The 21,064-nt window shown below is 43.2% G+C and overlaps 1 protein-coding gene across 6 annotated transcripts in view; it reads left to right on the plus strand.

Annotated features, from left to right (window-relative positions):
* EPB41L4B (erythrocyte membrane protein band 4.1 like 4B) overlaps positions 1 to 21,064 on the plus strand; it is a 137,384-nt gene that overhangs the window by 66,321 nt on the left and 49,999 nt on the right. For 5 of the 6 annotated variants that reach the window (XM_087419336.1, XM_087419338.1, XM_087419339.1 and 2 more), the window contains exons 14-15: positions 1,789 to 1,822; positions 5,643 to 5,707. In XM_087419336.1, coding sequence (XP_087275462.1) covers positions 1,789 to 1,822; positions 5,643 to 5,707 — 99 coding nt within the window. Of the gene's footprint in view, positions 1 to 1,788; positions 1,823 to 5,642; positions 5,708 to 7,730; positions 9,424 to 21,064 lie in introns of those variants that run through there. The other variant, XM_087419341.1, reaches the window with a different exon arrangement.

Below are 21,064 nucleotides of genomic sequence, written 5' to 3' on the forward strand. Positions count from 1 at the left end.
TCCCCCTGGTAGCCCCAAGGCAGCGTCCAGGGCCCCAAGGTTCTAGAGAACGTAACTGGCTCCTTGTGTCACACGGCTGGAAACTCAGCCTCGTGTCTCTGATTCCACTCCACCTGCAATGCTGCTCTGCTGGGGGTCAGGCGTCTCACTCTTGGTCTGGGTTCAGTTCTCAGCACCTAATGAAGGGCCTTAAGTGTCCTGTTGGACTGCTGCCCATCATGCTCTGTGCCCAAGGGTGGGAGGAGGTTGCAGTGTTCCTATACGGGTTAGTTGAGGCCTGTTTCTGGGATCCCTAGGCAGGCAGCAAGCTAAAAGTATTTGCACCTTTCTCCACCTGTCAGCCTGTCTTGCTTTTAATTCTCAGGAGCTTGTAAGTTACAACATTTCATTCCTTTGCTCTCTAAGGAAGTGATTGTTTTGTTTTTCCCTAATAAAATTACATTTTCCTCTTAGCATCTAGTGGAGATTATATATATTGGGAACCAAAACCAACTAAAAAAAAAAATCTCCACCAAAAAAAAAAAAGAACAATAAATACATCCTTTAGGAACAAATCAGCTAATAACCACTGTTCACAGCTGTTCAATTGCTCTTCACAGCCTGTGGGATCCCAGGGTGGGTGGGATTGTGATGGGAGCCAGGGATGGAATGTGCCCTGGGCTGCAGAGATGATACCAGAAAAATAGCACCTTGCAGAACACTTCACCTTCCTGGTGGAATCCAGCCAGAGGTGAACCCGGCCCAGAGCCTGGCTCATGCACTCGCCCTCTCTGGAAACTGGAACACAGGGCCGTTCAAAGCCCAAGCAAGACTCATAACAAGGATATGTTTCCCTCTCATTGTGGGAGCAGCAGTAAACCTTGATTTCGAGCACACCACCCTAGCAACGTTGCCCAGTGACTGTGCCGTGTTTGTGGTTTCTCTGGCAGATGCCAAGCTTGCGTAGTAAACACATCATGTTTTACACCAGCCTCCTCCACCCATATTTTTTTACCAGAGTAGTTCTACTCAACAGTCCATCAAAGTAGGATTGTATACGAGAAGCTTTTCTCAGGCCCTCGGAGAGCCAACTTGGCTTAGTGGGAAGAATGTGGGCTTCAATTCTGAGCAGATGTCAATTCCAGTCCTGGTACTGCCGTCGAGTAGCCGGCTGACCCAGAGCGCATTTCCTAACTTCTCTGTTAGGCAGCGGTTCTGTTATCTGTAAAATGAGGTGGTAACATTTATTCACCTCATAACTTTGTTGTGTGGATTAAATAATAACAGATGTGAAGCTCCCAGGACAGAGCATGGCATGGAGTGAACATTCTAGAGTGGTGGCCGGATCACGGCAGCATTGTTAATAGCAGTGGGGCCCATGGTGGTGGATGCTCAGAAGTGGCCGGTGGCTCTCCCTCCAGCTGGAGAAAGCTCTGGGCATCACTGGAGCTGCCTGGTGCCGTGGGCCACCCAGCAACACCAGGGCAGGCCTGCAGTGGGAGCTAAAATTACTTGGTTTGCCCAACTGAAAGGACCTCCTTTTTGCCACCAAAACGTGACATCACAAGCAGGATTCTGGAATATGGCGTGTGTGTTTCTGTTTGTGAGCTCTAAAATGATGAATGAAAGTTGCTGTTGGGTTTTCCCAGTTATAGGGTCATTTAAGCAGTTAATAACCAAAAAGAAATAGTGTTCATGAAAGTCTCTAACAGAGCAGGTAGTGCTTAGGATACGCTTGTGATTATTAAATAAATCAGTAATAATGCCACTTTACAACCTGTTACATTGCAATTTTTTTTTCTTTTTCAGCTCTAAAACAAATCCTGAAGTCCATAATTACCAGGTGAGATATTGCTTTTAAAGGTTTTCATGTAATACTTCTTAAAGTTTCTAAAATTTCCATATGCTTATAATCAGATTTTGAAGAAATAACAATATATGTCTTTTTTGAGAAAACAGTAAGAGGAAAGCCTTTCCCCCTGACCCCTGCTCCCTCTTGGTCATCTGAGCTGCCTATTTTTCTTACCCTTGTCAGCTAGCAAGCAGCAGAGACATATGTTTAAGTTTCTGGGTGGTCAGACACAATCTCTTAGGGACACTCAGGTGAGGCCATTTTTTATCAAAGTGTGTTCTAGGCCCAGGGAACATGAGTCCCTTGAGATGTGCCTCCAGGAAAGGATGTCATAGTCACATATTTGGGAAACAGTTGCATCCTCATTCCTCTTCTTAGATCTTATGTTGCCCACTGGGATGTCAAAAGTACTGAAAAATCCTGCAAGAAAAAACCTATTTTTTATTTTTTAAATCCAGTTTTTCCCAGAATCATTTGATTATTGGTCACCCCTTTCCCCTCCACCCCCCCACAAAAAAAACTAGCCTCTTCTTCCTTCCCACCTTTTTTTTTTTGGTGGTGCACCTATTAACATCAGCAGAACAGTGGTTTCTAGAACCTACTTTGTAAAGCATTGTGCTAGGGCTGTTGCCTGCAGACAGAGCATAGATATGTTTCCATGGCTGGGGTTCCGCTATTGCACAGGATGGCCAACCAGAGCCCACACACCTGCCTGCCCACCCGCCAGTACCTGTGGGCAGCGCTAATGGGCCATTCAGAGCCTTCGACAACCTGGCTCCAGCTTACCTTTCTACATTTATTTTCCCCCACTCCTCATCACACATCGTATGTTCAGCTCGCAGAGAATCACATGATCGTTGTCCCGTAATTTCTTCCCACTGTTCCTTTGCCCATGCCTGGAATTCTTTTGCCTCCTATCTGTACATAAAATATCCTTCAGACCCCGCCTGAGAAGCCCTCTCCTCCCCAGAGCCTTCTTTGATCCTCTTGATTGGAAGTCACCAGCACCCTACTTGTCTCGATCCTACTGCACATTAGAACCATCTGGCAAGCTTTAAAAAAATAACCAGTGGTTGGGCCTCACCCCGGACTGATTAAATCAGAAACTCTAGGGGTGGAGTCTGGGTATGAGAGAGCTTCAGAGCTCCTAAGGTGGTTCTGATGCGCAGCCAGGCGGGGGCCCTGGGCTGATGGTGTCGACCTCGCTTCCTAGGTTGTCATTTGTTTGTGCTTAGAAGCAGCATGCGTGCCTGATGACCTCCCAACTGGAGCCATCTTTCTTGTCCTGTGCGAGTGTGAATGGCCAGGGGACACTACTCTCCCAGGTTTCTATGCCCTGTCACCAGTCTGGTTTTGAATGTCACAAGGAATGAAGCTACTCCATAATGAGTTCACTTTGGAGCCTTATTCTAATGAGTCTCTTTCTTGATTTTTCGTTACTGTAGATATTAATTCCTTAGATGGGGCTAGGAGCCCAATGTACATTATCTTTACAAGGACTCCAAATTATGTTTCAGAAGGATTTTGTGATACTGTCTTCCACACATGAAATCTTATTGCCGGTATGCAGAACCTGGACGTGACTTCCGAGTCTTAAGGAATAACATGTAAAATTTGCTTTGCACTTGGTAGGGGAAAGGCCGGATTTCCTGATCTCCTTGCCTTCTTTAGGTTCTTGATTCTTCTTTTTCACAGATTGGTTATTTTGTTTTTGAGGGATTTTCAGGTCTGAGTAGCTCGATGTGGGGGAAGGGAAGAGTTGTTAATGAGTGATTACTCCTTGAAGGAGAGAAAAAAATAAAGCCCCGTAGTCCCAGCTCAGCACTGTCCCTGCCCCCTCCCGGCCAGCCTCGTGGATGTGCTCTCTCTGTGCGTTCTTTGCTCAGAGTGGACGTCAAGGCGATTGTTTGTTGAAATCAGATCTACAAAAGCTGTTACCTAGACATTGCTCTTCTCTCAACATCTTTGGCAGCCACTCGCTCTGCACCTTGCCAGTCTTAGAGGCCCTGTGCTGCTCTGTCAAGGTTTGCGAGTAAATGGCCCAGGAAGAGAACGTCCTGAGAAGTGGCCTGATAAGCATCTGAGTGCTGAGAAGGGTTTTTAGGAGAGTGGTGTTAGCATTTGTCTTATTCTGAGCTCAGCTAGGTTAGCCAACTGCAAAGGATGGATTGCTGTGTTCTCGCTGAGGACATGGTTGTTGGCATTTGGGGGGAGACAGTTCTTCGTTGTTTGGGACTGTTCCTAGAGTTACAGGACATTTAGCTTCCCTCTACTCTGCCTTATAAAGGTAACCCTCTAGTCATTGTGACAAGTAAAAATGTACGTGTATATTTCAGTTGTCCCAGGGGGGCGTATCTGCCCTGGTTGAGGACCATCTGGGTTAACATTAAAAAAAACATAATCTGAAAACTTTAGAGTGTGAGTAAATTACCAAAGGAGACCAAGGAATGTTCTGGAATCTCTTCCAGGTCTTTATGGCTAAGGTACTCAACTCTCCAGATGAATCTGATTTGGTTGTGTTTGAAGAGAAGGAGTAGAATAGAAGGTCCATTTCTGTTCTTGGTTATTCTCTTTTGTTGAAGACCTGGTTGATGGAGCCTCATTTGGGGCCTGGCTATGTGACCAGAACAGCTGAAGCACGTCCGCTTCGGGCAAAGCGTCTAAACTCTCTGGGTTTCTGTATCACCTAAGAGAGGGAAATGTGAAGAGACGGCATCGGAGAGATGCTAAAGCCCTGGTCAGCTCTCAGATTCTGCTGCTGAGATGTTTTCTCCAGATTCCTTTTTCTTGTAGCATGTCCTTTCGGGGGCTGCAGACTTAGCTTGCTGACAGGCATCTTTGAGGGAGAGAGGCCGCTGGAATTCAGAATGGGGAGGGAGGGCATCTCAGGTCCATGAAAACTGAATGAACAGAATTGCTGAAAATTTTCCACAACAGAGAGCAGCCTTCTGCTTATTAGGCAAAGCAGCAGGGCAGGGGGAAGAAGGGGAAGACATAATTAAAAGAGTGATGGTGGCAAGACTGTAGTGACTTAAATGTCAGGAGGGCCTAATCTGCCCTGTAGAAAGTTTAGCCTTGAGAAGCCTCATGGCTTCTGGCATTGTCCAGGACTGCTGCCCTCTGCAGGCCAGAAGCGAATAGGCAGCCCGCTCCCAGCCAGACCCGTCTCATCTTCGTCATCATCATCAAAACCCGGGTCGTTTTGAGTCACTAGTCTGGATCTGTTTTGTCATCTTAAAATGGTCAGATTCCTTCCTTCTGTTTTATCAGGATAGTTAAGTGCTCTGGATGGTTTTGGGGTTTTTTGGGTATTTTGTTGTGGATCCCATTTTAGAAAATTATTTTTCTTGCTTCAACAAGGGGAGAAAGACAGAGTCCACCCACCACCCTGCTGCTCTGGCGGCCTCAACCAGTCCTTGTCTGTGCAGACGTAACTGTTAGGCACGGTTGTCGTCATTTTCAGCAATGACAAAAATTGTTTCTGAAGAAATTGCTGGCCATTCTCCCCATCTTTTCTGGCACCTTCCGTCCATTCCCTTGGGAGAGATGAATATTGCCTATTTTGCGCGCTCTAGGGGACCCTCTCAAAGCAGATGCTTTCACCTTTCTTCCCAGGGCAGCTTCCCAGTCCCCCAGCCTTTGTCATGGGGGAAACGTGATCCTCCTGAGAAATACTCGCTCCCCCAGCCAGGGTTTATTCTAGCCTTTCCATTCACGGCCCCTCAGGTGGATGCCAGGAAAAGAGAAAGTAAATGAAGACCATTGAAATCAAAAGGTCACCGAGTAATCGAGTCTGGTGTTTTATTTCTAGCCTCAGTATCATGCTAACATCCACCCCGGCCAGCCTCGGTGGCACCCTCACTCTCCGAACGTCAGGTAAGTGCTGGCGCTCACGGAGCTGCTTTCCCAAGTTCTCCTTGTCTCTGGAAGAGCTCAAATTCTACTCGGTGGTTAACTGAAATTCTGCATCAGAAACAACTGTTACGTGTTGCCTTGTCATGGCAGGATTAATAATTTGCAAAGCAAAAGAAGCCAGCAATGTGTCCAGATTTATGAAAGTTATGCTTTATGAATTGGGTGGGTTTATTTTTGGTTTTTGCGGGTTTTTTGGTCATTCTAACCTCAGATATTTTTGGTTTGGTTCTGTGTTTGAAATGTTACTTAAAATTTCTGAGTAACGTTTTCCTGTCCTGAGAATTCATTTGCTAAAGATGTGACTAATGCTTGGGGATTTTTGTTGTGGGGTTTTTGAAAGGATTTTTTTCAGGGGTGGGGTGGGGACTTGTTTTTTGTGGCAGTGGATCTTTTTCTAAACCCAGGGGTCAGTAAATGTTTTCTGTAAAAGGCCAGATAGTCAATATTTTCAGGTTGTGGTCTCGGTCACAACTACTCGTCTCTGCCACTGTAGCTTGAAAGCAGCCACAGACAATGGGTAAGTGAAGGCTGAGAAAACTGATTTAGGGAAATAGACGGTGAATGGGATGGAGCCTCAGGGTTGTGTTTACTCACCTCTGCCCTAACCTACCACGATCCTTCCTAAGTTAATGGGCACCTGCCTTGTTACGTTTCTAGTGAGGCTGGAGAGTATTTTAATGCCAGCTTTGTAAAGGCAAACGTTCCTTTTAAGATTTGAATTTAGATCAGTCGTAATTGGCGCTCATATGTGAGGCTCTTTTAGAAACATGGTTGGTGAATTCCATTTGCATAAAGCTAGTTCTTGGTGAGGTTGCTAGCCTTACTTCTTGAGAAAGTACGGCGAATGGAGTGATGGAAATAAATCCATTTAGAACAAGGCAGAGGAGAGCGATCAGTTCTTGCCAGTCCTTACCGAGTTTGTTGGGGATCCCTTAGGACGACAGTGCAGTTTTATCATGAACACTTGGTATTCATGTCACTTTTTAAAGCAAGTTAGACTAGTGCAGTAATAACTACGTGTTCCTAGATTGCAAAGGCAGCTTATTTTCCAGACATGAGAAACAGAAGAGATTGATGTAAGTTTATACAAAATTTAACACTTCTTATTGCCTGTTTTATCATATTAGTTTCCTTCTGAGGCAGGTCTAGCCCAGCGTTTCACAGCGGGAGTTCTGGGGAAGGCTGGACCATGCTTCCCCCTTTATTTATTTATTTTTTCCCCCTAGATAGTTGTATGTCATAGATGCACATCCTTCTAGTTGCTGTATGTTGGACGCGGCCTCAGCATGGCCGGACAAGCGGTGCATCGGTGCGAACCCGGGCCGCCAGCAGCGGAGCGCGCGCACCCAACCGCTAAGCCACGGGCCGGCCCTGGACCATGCTTCTCTCTTTACGCTGCCGTAAAGTCTCAGGTGGCCCTGCTGCCCGGCAGCATTAGCCCCACCTGGTTGTTGATATAGATTCTCAGCCCCACCCCAGACCTGCTGGATCCGAGTTTCTGGGTGTGGGCCTAACATTTTGTGTTTTGTCAGGCTTTCCGGAGTTAGAGAGGCACCACCTGAGACACCCCAGGAAAAGAGAGTCCATTGGTCCAACACTTTGGGCAAATGCTGCGTAAGGCGTTCGTGGTGTACCCTAGCATGATGGCAGCCCTGAGAAGTCTCATAGGAAGGGAACCTTTGTCCCCTGCACCTAGCTTTTAGCTTTCCCTATTCTGACTTGATCCTCCAACACCCTTTGAGGGATGATGGCACAGCCATAGACAGAGCTTTTCTCAACTTGGAAAGAGTCGATAGATCACCTGCCTCTGAATTGTAAAAGTATTGTACGGTAGAAAATCCATTCATTTCGGTTTGTAAGCCATCCGCATTTACGTGGTTCATGGTTTTCCCCATCTGCCTCTTTTGCGCTTGTGTTGTTTTCACTCACATTTCTGAATTGTCTTCCATTCCCCCACTAACCATTCACTCTGCAAACAAAACAGGCCATCCTTTCAGGATGACAGGCCGCATTGGAAAGCGTCGGCCAGTGGAGATGACAGCCATCTCGATTATGTCCACGACCAGAACCAGAAGAACTTAGGAGGAATGCAAAGTATGATGTATCGAGATAAACTCATGACTGAACTTTGAGAGACTGAAGCATCTTACTTCCATGCACCATCATAGTTGCATTACATCCCCTGAAAAGTGTCTCGGCATCACGTGGACGTGTCTGTCAAAGTGTCTTTAAGGAATAGTTCTGAAGGGTGTTTTCAGTGTCCTTGTAAATATTTGAAAAAAACCACAATAGCTAGTCATAATTTACTGTTGACTGCATTCTCAATAAAATGAAGGTAGTTAAAGGCTCAGGAATAATTTTGATATTCTGATTTTAAAATTGCAGTAAAAGTCTATGTTTATCGTATTGCTATGTACTTGATATTTCTTTGTTATTTAATGAATGGGACCAAATAAAACCAGGAAAACTTGGGGAGACAGCTCTGCGTAGAGTACCCTCTAGTACACCGGTAGGGATTGAGATTGCTGGGGTCCAGCCTCTGCCGTGGACGAGCCATTTCCCTTGTTGGCCTCATTTTGCCCATCTGAAAAGATTGGGTTAAAGTAAATGATGGACAAAGTCCTTTCCAGCTTTAAAATTCTGTGATTTATTAAAATTTAATATTTTTAGGCTGAGGACATTCCAACTAAATATCTCCTAGGAAAACTGCAGTAGCCCCTTCACTAACAGGGGGTTACCCTTTTCAGAAGCTAAATGAAGTATATACCTTGTTAGATGTAATATAAATACAGGGAGACTTTGAATTTCATATCTTAAAGCAGTTTAGCCACTTTGAATTTTAGAGATTTTACTAATCATAAATTGCATAGCATCGTTTTGATAGAATTTGCTGCTCAAGTACAAGAATAATTTTTTAACGTCTTAATGATTGGTGCTGCTAACTTGCATGATTTCAGAAGATGTAATGATGAATACACACTGTCAGGATTTGTAGAATTTGAGGGTTGGTTTTTACCTTAGACTTCACTCCTTTAAAAAGCAACATGCAATCCTAGATGCATTTATGGCTCAAATTAAAGCATATCAGATTTTAATGAAGTTGTGCCAAAACATTCTGTAGAGTAAGATAGGATGGGTATTGCATAGTCTTTTTGTAGAACCAGAAATCGATGAGTTTTCTTTTAGGGTAGAGCTAGTACCAAAATATTTATTTGTCCCTATTTCAAGCCACAAGTCAAACATTTTTTCTCTTGATAGATGGGCCTGAGATATTTTTCATTAGTATTTTTGTGAAATGAATTCTTGTGCCATTTTTATATATGTAATTGTAATTTGACCCTTTTAAGCCTTTAAAAATAATGTCTTGACATCCCTTGAGATATTTTATTGCTAAAATCTGCTGTTTGTTTCGTTACCACAAAAATATATCCAGAAGGAGGGAATCCACTGCATGCCCTGCACAGTGGAGTTGATCACCTATAGACGCTCCCTGAGATGCGTGTTTACAGGTGTATTCCATTTTAGCAGATGTTTTGATCGTTGGTGTATGTGCTGCATACAAATAAATGTGTTCTGAATCTTTTAATGTATCAAATGTATCAATGTATCAATTAATCTTATTGATACATTTTTACAAATGTGGTTCCAAGGAATAAAGATTACTCTTGCTTTTTTGACTCCATCTTCATTTTATGCTGCGCAGAAGTATCATTTGTGGATGACGTAGGTAATGGGACGGTGGAAGTGCCATTTGGAAGGCTGAAGGTGAGCGTTCAGTTAGGTGGCATGGAGCAAACTCATCGTAGAATGAGGCTGCACTTAGAAAGAGTGGCTCTTCTTGTAGGCACAGCGGCTGAGGCATTTCTTCATCTGGGGCTGCTCCAGTGAAGGTTCTAGTACCTGATCCCAGGTGGCAGTGGGGTTTCTCCTATAACAGTCCTGTGGTGAGGGTGGGTGTGTGTCCTGGTTGCTGCTGCTGTTCCTGGCAGAAAGACTTCCAAACCTGTGTCTGGGGCCTCCTGGAGATTGTGTACACTGTCTAATACCGTCTAATAAATGCCTTTCTGCTTAAAGTGACTTGAGTGGATTCAGTTGTCTGCAACCAAGACGTCTAACCAGTATGTAATCTTATGACCTCCTAATTGTTAAATGAAGGGTACACGTTTCATTCCTCCACTTAGTGGACCTTTCTCCACTCCATCTGACAGTGGTGATCACTCACTCACAGCTTCTTGAAACTCTATTCCCTTGGTCTCTGTGATAACCTGATTGTCTTGCCCTTTGACTTTTTTTTCTGTCTTGGTAACAGCCTCTTCTTTTGTCTTCCTGTTAAATATTGGTGTTTTCCAGGGGGCCATCCTCCCCACTGCTTTTCTTGCTTGTCACCATCTGCCTGGGTCTTCTCATCCCGTCATGATTTTATAGTGCTGTTGACTTGGAAGCCATTCTCTCAACTCAGACGACTCCTGTGAGTTTTTAGACTGACATTTCAACTTGTATATTCCATGAACACCTCAAACTCCACATGTCAAAAATCCATCCTCTTTTACCAAAAGAAAAATCCAAAAAACAAAAAAGCTTCAGTCTGAATTCTCTCTTTTTTAACCATGGTAAGCATTTATACATCATCCACAGCTCTTTTCCATTTTGCCACGCTTTTCCAGGCAGTCCCCAGGTCTGTTCAACTCTGCCTCCTTGGTACTTGTATTTAGCCCTTCCTCTCCCCTTATTGACAGTGAGCTTGTAGCAGCATCTTCTCTGGGCGAGAGGTGATCTTACTGATCTCCCTGACTCCAGTCTCTCCTGACAGGTTCATTCTCCTCACAGTCACAGAGTGATCTTTCTAAAACACCATCTGATTGTGTCATTGCGCTGCTTGACATCTGCCAGGGTTCTCCATCACCCAGAGGATGAAGTCCAAGGCCTCCTCTATGGAATTCCTCTGCTATCTGCTTGTGGCATATTGCTCTAGCCAGCATATTTTCCCCGCTTTTCTCATCCTCCTGTTTAAACTCGTACAACACCAAAATGTAGTTCCTGGCATTCCATTCCCTGCTGTTACCCCCATCTGTGCCTTTGCAAATACTGTTCCTTCTGCCGAGAATGCTGTCGCTCCCATCCCCTTTGCCCAACTCCTGCTCATCCCTTAAGCCTTCGCTCAGATGCTGTCTTCCCCCGGGGACTCTGACTCCCCTCACCTCTGCAAATTCGGTTCATTTCTGTGTTCTGTTCCACTGCTACCCTCCAGCCCCCGTATATATCAACAGTGCACTCACTACTTTGTATTAAAACTGCGTCTTTTATTCATCTCATCCTGGAGCCTGTACACTCCTTGAGTACGAGCTTTGTGTTATATGGCCTTTGTTCCCCCGTGCCTGATGGAGAGCAGGTGCTCAATGAATGTGTGCTCAGCAAATGAATTATTCTGCATTCATTGTAAAGGAAACATCTAACCAGATAGCAGGCAATAATACGTCATCTCTGAGCTGGTCCGAAGGTATCTGAACAACTGTATCCAGTCTGGGGCATCGCATTTTGAGTAGGACATTGTCCACTACGTACGTTCTGGATTCCGCTGCTTCAAGTGAATATTATTCATTGTATCTCCGGTGTTCTCATTTAAGGCATTGGTATCATGCTGAGCAGGGCAGAGGATAGTCCAGCCGTGTGATACTGGAAACCCTGGTAGGTTGACATTGATCCACGGTAATATACAGGGGCTAACAGTCGTGTGCTTCTAACTCTACATGTCACTTCACATATCTTCCTGACCACTCTGTGAGGTGAGTGGTGTCCTTTTCACACAAGGGGGAGCTCAGGCTTAGGGTTTAACCAAGCGCTTGCACCTGGTCACACAGCCAGTAGGTGGTAAGTCAGAATTCTGACTCCAAAGCCAGTGTTCTCCACCCCTGTGCTCTAATGCTTCACTGCTGATCATTCCATTTGGGACCCTGTTGGTCCACATCTTCACGAGACTATTACTAGATCGTGTTGAAGAGTTCCCTACATCGAAATCCAGTTACTAAGTAGAAAGCCACCCACCACCACCACCACCAGTGCAGTAGCTGTCCCTGTGCACCAGTGGTCTAGTGACCTTGTCCGTCACCAGTGAGCTAATAGCCCTGTCCCCCTCCACCTCCCAGAAGTCTAGAAACCCTCCACACCTCACCACCCCTCCTCCAGCAGGTTCATAGCCTTGTCCGTGCAGGCATTCCTTCAACAACAGTCCCCTTTTCAAAGGAGCAGAGATGGAACATTATTTTTCTTAGTGAACCACTCATCTGAGATGATCCACTGGTTCCTTCCCCAGAGCTCACAAGCTAGTCATTTCTTCTGGAGTATTACCTGTCAGCAAAACCAAGCTCGGTATTCCATAATAATGGAGTTAGCTTTTTGCATTTTTGAAACTCAGGTACTTACTGGTCTTGTAGCATCCATTATTTTTCTGTGATCCCTCAGAATGTCTAACAGTGAATTGACACTGTCGTCGGATTGATGTAATTCATGTGGACTGGAAGCCTTGAAATCATGCCGGGTAATCACCTTGGCCTGCAGAACCCTCATGCTTGTTTCATTTCTCGGTCTGCCATTTCTACTGAAATGGTTCTCCTTAACAGTGAAGACGAAGGAATAAGGACAGTGTGGGAGTTCTTTGTTTTTCTTGCCTGTTAATATTGCACCATCCTTCCAGGTCAATGACTCCAGCCTCCTTGGTCCTGTTCTGAACACAACTAATAATAGATCCTTTTTTTGCCCTTGACTTTCCAGCTTTTAACTAGTTCTTTAAGATCTGAGCTCATCAAAGAACTCCTTGAGCAGCCATATTGATCCCTTTGGATCAATATTTCCCAAACTTGGCTGGCTCTAAGTCTGTTCCCTGATGGACCAAATCTTCCAAAAGTACCAGGTGAATACCCTTAATAGGCCTACGATGATTTGCTTCCACCATTTCACTACAGGAGGCAACAGACAAATGCCAAGGCAAGGCAAAGGGGGCAGAGAGAGAAAAAGCATGCTGCTGTTAAGGAAAGGAGAGCCCCTTTGCACATGGAAGGTGGTGCATTTTAAGAAGCCCTGGGGGTATCTAAAAGGTGAAACAAAGGTGAAATTGACACTCAGCTGAGCCTAGGCAAAAAATCCTCAATAATTCTGCGAATAGGCCCATTTCCCTGCAAGGTAGGGAGCCAAAGAATTGCTTGGACAACTTATTAAAAATGGAGATTGCTAAGCTCTAGTTAAGTGGTCAGGGGTGAGACCTAAGAACCTTCATTTTAACAGACACCCCAAGAGAGTCTGAGGTGGGCAGGTGCAGGGCTTCACTTTGGAAAAGCACAGCTTGCTATCTAGTTATGTTTGCCTTTGTTGTAATGTCTCAGTTTTAACTAGAGGCCAACTATTTTTTTTTATGTAGATACGATGTTAAAAACTAAATGGATACATAATAAGCAGCCAGATCTGTCTGCTTGGGGTAGTTTTGCACTTCCTCAGGCCCATAGTGAAGCAGAAGAATGTGAGAATTCTAGTGGCTCTTTATATGGCTTAATTTCATCCTAACCTCCCTCCCCTAAGTCTGTCAAGCCAAGTGTATGTCATTGTTCTGCTCTCCTCCGAAAGCAAGGGGCTCGTGACTTCCAACTTCTAGAGAAGGATAGGGCACGGACACACACCAGTCTAAGGACCTGTGCCAAGATTAGAGCCTGTGGTGGAGAAAGAGGTGGAAGTTTGCAGAAGCAAAATGGCAGAACGTTGCAAGCTGATGAGAGAACGCCTGTGGGATCCAGTGTGAGTGGTGATTCTGTTTGGGCAGGAGCCTTGCAGTTGCCTGACTGGGTGAAATGTGGATGCCTTGGAATCGCACACCATTTGCATCCCAACTTTGCCACTCACTAGCCGCGTGATCTTTGCCCAGTTTCTTCTCTATGTCTCATTTTCCTCGTCCCAAAATGGAATTGAACAATATCTCGCTGTTATGAGAAGGAGATGACGTTGTGTACGTAAGATGCTTTGCACAATGTTTGATGCTAGCTGGTAGCAATTTTTAGTGATTTTTGAGATTTAAGGCCTTAGCAGTCCGTGTGGTGAGAAACAGGACCAGGAGATTCAAAGTCTAGCTCAAGGAGTGATATATCTCATAGGTTGATGGGTTGAGATGTACGGGTCTAAGTTTAGCAATGAAAAGGGGGCTTGGTTCCAAAGGAAAGATCAGGTGGCAGGGGGTTAACACAATATATCAAGACATATCTCTGAAACACTAACAAGCTAAGAGCAGAAACACCATGGGGATCTTTTGAGAGGGGATAAAAAGAAATAGAAATGATATTTCTGTCTGAGAATACTAAGAAATAACTGTCCAGGCAGAATGTGGACAATACTTTCCCATCTGCAAACGGCAAAATTGGCAAGAGGAAGGAATTGGTGAGATCACAGAATCCATTCTGCTGGTACAGTTGGGACTGAAAAGTTTTGGGAATTGAAACAGCATCTGCTTAGTTCCCAACTTGTCCCAACTTGGGATTTCATCTTATACAAAGCAGAGAAGGCTTTTAACTCTTTGGAGACTAAGTAGAAAGTCATAAACGGAATGACTGTGCTTTTTTTTACTTTTTTAGTAGGTAATACAGACAGTGGTAAAAATTCAAATAAAAATATCTAAAACTTACTTTTCCTTTCCACCTTCTTATTCCCTAATTCCCTCTTTCTCCCCAGAGGCAAACATTGTTAGCATTTCTTCTTGTCAATCTAGACCTATTCTAGATATAAACAAGCACATATATTTATTTACCCCAGTCAATATTGATGGACATTCAGGCTGCCTCAGAGCTCTAAAATTACAGTGTTGCTGCTGTCCATGTACATTGTTTATGCACTTAAATCTGTCTGTAGAATAAATTCCCTACAAGTAGAGATGCTGGGTAAAAGGTATGTGCATATTTCATTTGCATATTGCCTAATGAAATTTCCCTCCAAAGATATTCCACCTGATTACGCCACACACACCAGCCATTTGACAGGGCTTCTGTGATCCCACAGGAAGCAAGCTCCTAGCCTTAGCTAGCTTCTTTAAACCTTTGTTAGTCTGATGGGTAAAAATCAGAATTTCCATTTTAATTGCATTTCTCTATAAGCAAGGTTGCACACCTTTTCATCTTTTTGAATGCCGTTTGTTTCCAGTTTTCTGTAAAATGTCTGGAACCCCTATTCTTGAGTCATCCTCTTTAATAAAAATCAGACTGATGAGGTAAAATTAATCATGTCATCTTAGCCTTTTAATAGTAAAGAAAGGGAAGGCTGGGAAGAGTTGATTTTTTTTACCAGACTTTGTGTGTGTGTGTGTGTGTGAGGAAGATCGGTCCTGAGCTAACATCTGCCAATCCTCCTCTTTTTGCTGAGGAAGACTGGCCCTGGGCTAACATCCATGCCCATCTTCCTCCACTTTGTATGGGACGCTGCCACAGCATGGCCTGACAAGCGGTGCGTCGGTGCGCGCCTGGGATCCAAACCGGTGAACCCCGGGCCGCCGCAGCGGAGCGCGTGCACCTAACCACTTGCGCCACTGGGCTGGCCCCTACCAGACATTTTTTGAAAGCAGCTTTCCAGAAGTTTAGGTAACAATCAGCATGATACCATGTCCTGGAGATCCCAAAAAGGAATATGGGCAACATAAAAATAGCCAAGATAGAGGAATTGATTTCTGATATCCATGTTTGCTTTCCTGTTTGGGAGTTTATTCCGCTCGGACTTCTTATACACCCACTCAGACATTGTGAATTTCCCTAGTGCATGTGATCAAGGAAGGACGGGTTTACTTTCAGTTACAATTAAAATTCTAATATAGCGGATGTAAAATCGCAGCCGCATCCCAAGACTCGGCAGTGGATTTATTGGAGGAAAGGCTGCAGACTTTACCACAACTACTGTAGTCTAGGCAATCCATTAAAAAGGGTTAGAATAATTAGAGGAACATCCCCGTAGGCTCCTGTTGTAAGAAACCCGCAGAAACCTACCTAATCATCCCCTACTGCATGGTGAATGGTTTCAATATCCACATTCTGCAGCTGAGACCTCAAAAGCCAGAGGTGTTGCTATGCTAACGGTGCAACCAGCTTCATTCCATGGCTGAATAAGGGACACTGTATCTATACTAAAGGCAATTAAGCAAGCCCTTAAAATTAGGCCCAGTGTATGGCTTCAGAGGCTAAGGATGTTTATAATAGAAGCTTCTGAAAAACCTACAAGAATCAGGGAACAGAGAGGATCATTGGAGGAGATTTTTAAGCACTAATGAAAACCAAAATAGATTAACCTTCATCTGTATCACCTCAGGAACTCGTACCCAGTGTTCAGCACCAGCTCCCACTCACGCTAGTATCTTGTGCAATTAGAATATCTAACACCTGCCCTTAACAGAGCATGCATTTTACTCATCTAGCCTGAACTTCTTTCTGGAATGAATAATGATTTAATTTCATTCATTTGGGTGAGGTGGATGGCATCTGCGGAGTGGAAAAATAACACTTGCAGCTCATGCCTGAGTCTGCTGTAGTTCTTTTGAAGTGCAAAGGGTGATGAAGAACTGACTCTTTAGACATTATTTTCACACACGGGCAGCTGTGCTTTCGTGGCAATGATGATTTTGTCTGACTGTTCCTTGAGGGCTCCCGTATGATACTGTTTAGGGGATGCATTTAAAGCAGTGGCTAGGGGCAAGTCTGTTAATGCTGCTACCCAGCTGAAAAAAAAATCTTCCTTTAAGGCAAAGAGTGGGCACTAGAATGCAGAAATAAGAGGCAAAAAAAATCTGTAAGAAACAAGAAGGGAAAGCACTAGTAGGTTTATTAGAAGTGAATGCTGGAAAGGAAAACAACTATATTATGTCAGTACTCTTTTATAAGGCAGGAAAGAGATTGAATAAACTCTTAGTCATGAGCCTCTGTGCAAAAATGAGCTCATGAAATATTTATTCTTTGGACTCCAACCCTGAAAATTGGTCTGGAATTGCTAAAATCCTAGATCTCACCACAAAGTTACAGAGCCTTCCTCTCCGCTTCTCGGTGCCTCATAGACAACTAGAAAGCTACTGTAAAACTTAGCAAGAATAACATCAGGATAAAATGGATTTTCTGGCAGAAAAATTTCAAGGCCCGCTTATCTGCTTACAGCCATTTATTGAAACCATTTAATAGCAGTTTCGCCAAAGGAAAATTCTAAACTCTAAACTCCATCTAAAGATGGAGGCACAGAGAGCTGGCCCTGGTGGCCTAGTGGTTAAAGTTGGGCACACTTCGCTTTGGTGGCCCGGGTTCGGTTCTCGGGCACGAAACCACACCACTCGTCTGGCAGTTGCCATGCTGTGGCGGCAGCTCATATAAAAGAACTAGAAGGACTTACGACAAGGATATACAACCATGTACTAGGGCTTTGAGGAGGAAAAAAAAAAGATGGAGGCACGTATCCTTCTCTAGTTCACAGGACAGAGACTCAGTTACCACCAGACCTTAAAAGACCTGGAATATTTTACTCCACAGTTTTGCAGAGACTATGTAGTGTGATGTTAGGAACAACTGGGGAATTCGTGACCAGAGTGAAGCTTTTATGAATAGACACTTGATAAATTACCTAGGGAGAATTAAAATTTAATGCACTACAACATTTCATTCAACAAATATTTACTATGCTTCTCTGCTGTGCCAGCTACTGTAACAGGCACCAGGAATTGATGTTGAAGAAGGTGCCATCTTTGGTTCCAGGTAGCTAATAAACTAATCAAAACCAGAGTTGCCAATGTAGTATGGATTCAGACTTCACCTATGCTAACACTAGAATTAGACATTTCCAAGTTGATTGCTTGGAAAATGTCTTGAAAGAAATACAAATTGGGAAAGTTTCCTTCTGCCAATTGGTAGTCTATATAAAGGAATCTAGACCACAGCAAAAAAATGTAATTTTGACCTTTTCAGACAAGAAAAATGAGGTAGGGACATCTTTTCTTTCTAGTTGCTTTTTTTTCAAAATAAAACCGCTAAGCTACTGTAAGAAATCATCCCTAATTAATAGACCTAACATTCGTAATGTGTCACATTTCTAAGATGTTGATACAATTTTCTTCTCAAACCCATTATGAAAAAGGTACACTTTTTCAAATATACTTACTGCAGAATAGTATGGTCACACTTAATTCAACAAGAACTTGTAGCAATATGTTGCTTTAATGACCCACTCTGTTTAGTCTCTTCTAAATTAAAATTGAAATAAGTGACGGGTATCCTGGAAACCATGATGAGCAACCATCATGGTTTCTCATGATGCACCTTCTATCTCTCAGTCAGACATGGTAGAGATCAAATTGTTTCACTGAGCTGTAGTTCCTGGCATATAAATGCTTAATAAATGTTTGTCCAAAAATGCAGTGTCTGGGCCCCAGATAAGAGATGTGAATTACCTAAGGTCACATAGCTAATTGGCAGCAAACCCACAACTAAGTGCCAACCAGCGTTCATTTAACATCATTCTACTACTTCTTTCAACCACAGGGCAAAGCAGTCTTTCTTAGCACTTAAGAGCAGAGGGCTCTGGAGTCCGGTTGCCTGGGTTCAAATCCCGCCTCTGTGATTTACTAGCTGTGTGACTTTGGGAAAGTTAATTAGTCTCTCTGTTCCTGTTACCCTATCTGCAAAATAAGGATAATAATAATTGTCTCTTTTTCAAATGGTTGTTGGAAGATTAAATAAATTAATAGATGGCACAGTGCTGGGTACTCAAAAATGTTAGCTTTGGGTTTTTTTCTCTGTATTTAGAGAGCATGATTAATGTACCAGTGTTCAGTCAGAACGTGTGATTCTGGCTGTCACCATCTGCTGTAAAAACATGGTACTTGAGTAGATTCTGCTAAGAGAGTCCCAACTGGAGAGCCACAGTTCCAGGCTGATGGACTGGACTATGGACTAGTGGCTGTGCTTCCCAACTTTTTCTTGTCCTTGGCACACATAGAAAATGATATATTTGTATAGCACACTGGGGTAAGCAGACAGGGCTGCTTGAGGCTCCAGGCTCCCCTAGTCCTGTCCACTTGCTCCAAGGACTGAGAGAATAAATGGTTCCACCCACTTGCAACTCTTCTGAGGCCCATCAATTGGGAAGCTCTGCTGAGATATTTGTCTAAAGCACCATCTCCCTGGTGCTTTAGTTCTGATTAGAATATGGAGTTGTCCCCACTTAGGCTAAAGTAAAACAGGAGCCAGTTTGCCCCAACCAGGCTCCTCTGGGAGGTGTTGAGAGAACTTGTGTGCTGCTGTGTGGACTACAAAAGCTGTTCCTGCCTCCAGGAACCCTGCTATAATGTTAAGACGTATACCATAAATAGGTAACAGAGTAACTCTGAGTACAGGCAGCACATAACATGTGCAGTGAGCAATGCAGAGAAGATGCCAGAGGACTTTGGACAGAGGATGTTCATTATGTTTTCATAAGAAAGACTTCAAGCTGGTGCAGTACCTATGGGGGACTTCTTGGCCATCCAGACCTTGGCATTCTGTTAAAAGCAGTGCGTCTGTTGATTTCTTGGCCTTCCTGGCTGATGATTTGGTTGTTTGGAAGGTAGAAGAAACGCAGCTGGTATTATGTTGTTAATTCTGGTCGGCAAGGAACACTAGGTTGGAAATTCAAGACAAGATCTTTGGAAGAAAATGACCCTGACTTCTTGGAATCATTAATATGAAATGAGTGGAATTCAGGGTTTGATCCTCCATGTATTCTAATCTTTAGCAGATCAGATTTCAAAAATGTCAAAGAAAGGGTAGATATAAAAGGGAATATTTTTCACATGGGCTATGAATATAACATAGATAATCTGAAAGAGGAAGGTTTTCAGAGCCCACAATTTAAAACAATATTTTAAAGAAAAGGAAGGTAGAACGTATAATCAAAAACAAAGGGGCACAGATCTTTTTTTTTTTTTTTAAAGACTTTAATAGATGCACACTTTGGTTGGAGCAAAAAGATGAACAGTTTAATAACAGAGCCATTCTTTTTGTTGTTGTTGTTCAGGAAGATTAGCCCTGAGCTAACATCTGTTGCCAATCTTCCCTTTGAGGAAGATTAGCCCAGAGCTAACATCTGCCAAGTTTCCTCTACTTTATATGTGGGTCACCACCACAGCATGGCTAATGGGTGGTGTAGGTCCATGCCCAGGATCCCAAACCCGTGAACCCTGGGCCACTGAAGCGGAACGTGCGAACTTAACCACTATGCCATGGGGCCGGCCCCAACAGAGCCATTCTTGAGAATGGTATGTGAGATTAACAGGATGGAAGCACAGCTGCTCAACTTCTGTTTTGCTTTTCTCTTTTTCAACAAGGAAGCCAGTCAATATACTAACTGCAGAAGGTGAAAAGAACAAAGAGAAGGAAATTGAAGTCAAAGATAAGAGAGAGAGTAGTCAGGAAATATTTTACTGCTTTACAATTAAGTCAAGAATTCAGGCTCAGAATAATGGCCTTGAAGAATACTGAGAAAATTTGTATATGTCACTCCTGAATCAGCATCAGTACGCTTTGGAAAACCATGGTGTCTTGGGGAAGTGTCAGAAGAAAAGACAAGGAAATGTCATACAGATTTTCAAAAAATGAATTTAAAAAACTAGACTGATAAGCTTGATAGTGATACCAAGGAAAGTTTGAGAACAGATTCTTTTTTAAGCACTTAGTAAAGGAAGTAGTGTTTACTTAGGAATAGCATGGATTTGCTCAGAATAAGTCATGCTAATCTTTCAAGATTCTCGGTAGGCTATGAGTAGAAGGACTGTCTCTAACCTGATAAGTAGAATTTGTCAGAAACCAACATTTAATGTTGAAACACTAGATAGTCTACACACTTCAGAAATAAGACAAGGATGACTGCTAATATTTAGTATCATTCTGGAGGCCTTACCAATGCAATAAGCCAAGAAAACAAAATAAGGAATAAATGCTGGAAAGGAAGAAACAAAATTCATGTGATTATCTGACAAGTGAATTCCAATTAATAAGAGAATTCAGCAAATTGGCCAGAGGCAGAAATATCCTCGAGTCAGTGGTTTTATATGTCTGGTAGTAAAAAATTAGAGGAAATGTAATAATTAATGAGATCTCATTTTCAATTGTTACAAAACTAAAATATACCTTGGTATAAAGTTAATAAGATATTTTCCATACCTTTATGGGAAAGTTAAAAATTCTGACTGAAGGATGTTTAAAAAGATCTGAATAAATGATAATAAGTGATAAGAAATTCCTTATGAATACATTCTCCCAAATTAATCCATAATATTTAATGCTCCAAATC

Source organism: Ceratotherium simum, chromosome 29, assembly GCF_057802395.1.
Source record: "Ceratotherium simum simum isolate JZ-2026a chromosome 29, ASM5780239v1, whole genome shotgun sequence".
NCBI lineage: Eukaryota > Metazoa > Chordata > Mammalia > Perissodactyla > Rhinocerotidae > Ceratotherium > Ceratotherium simum.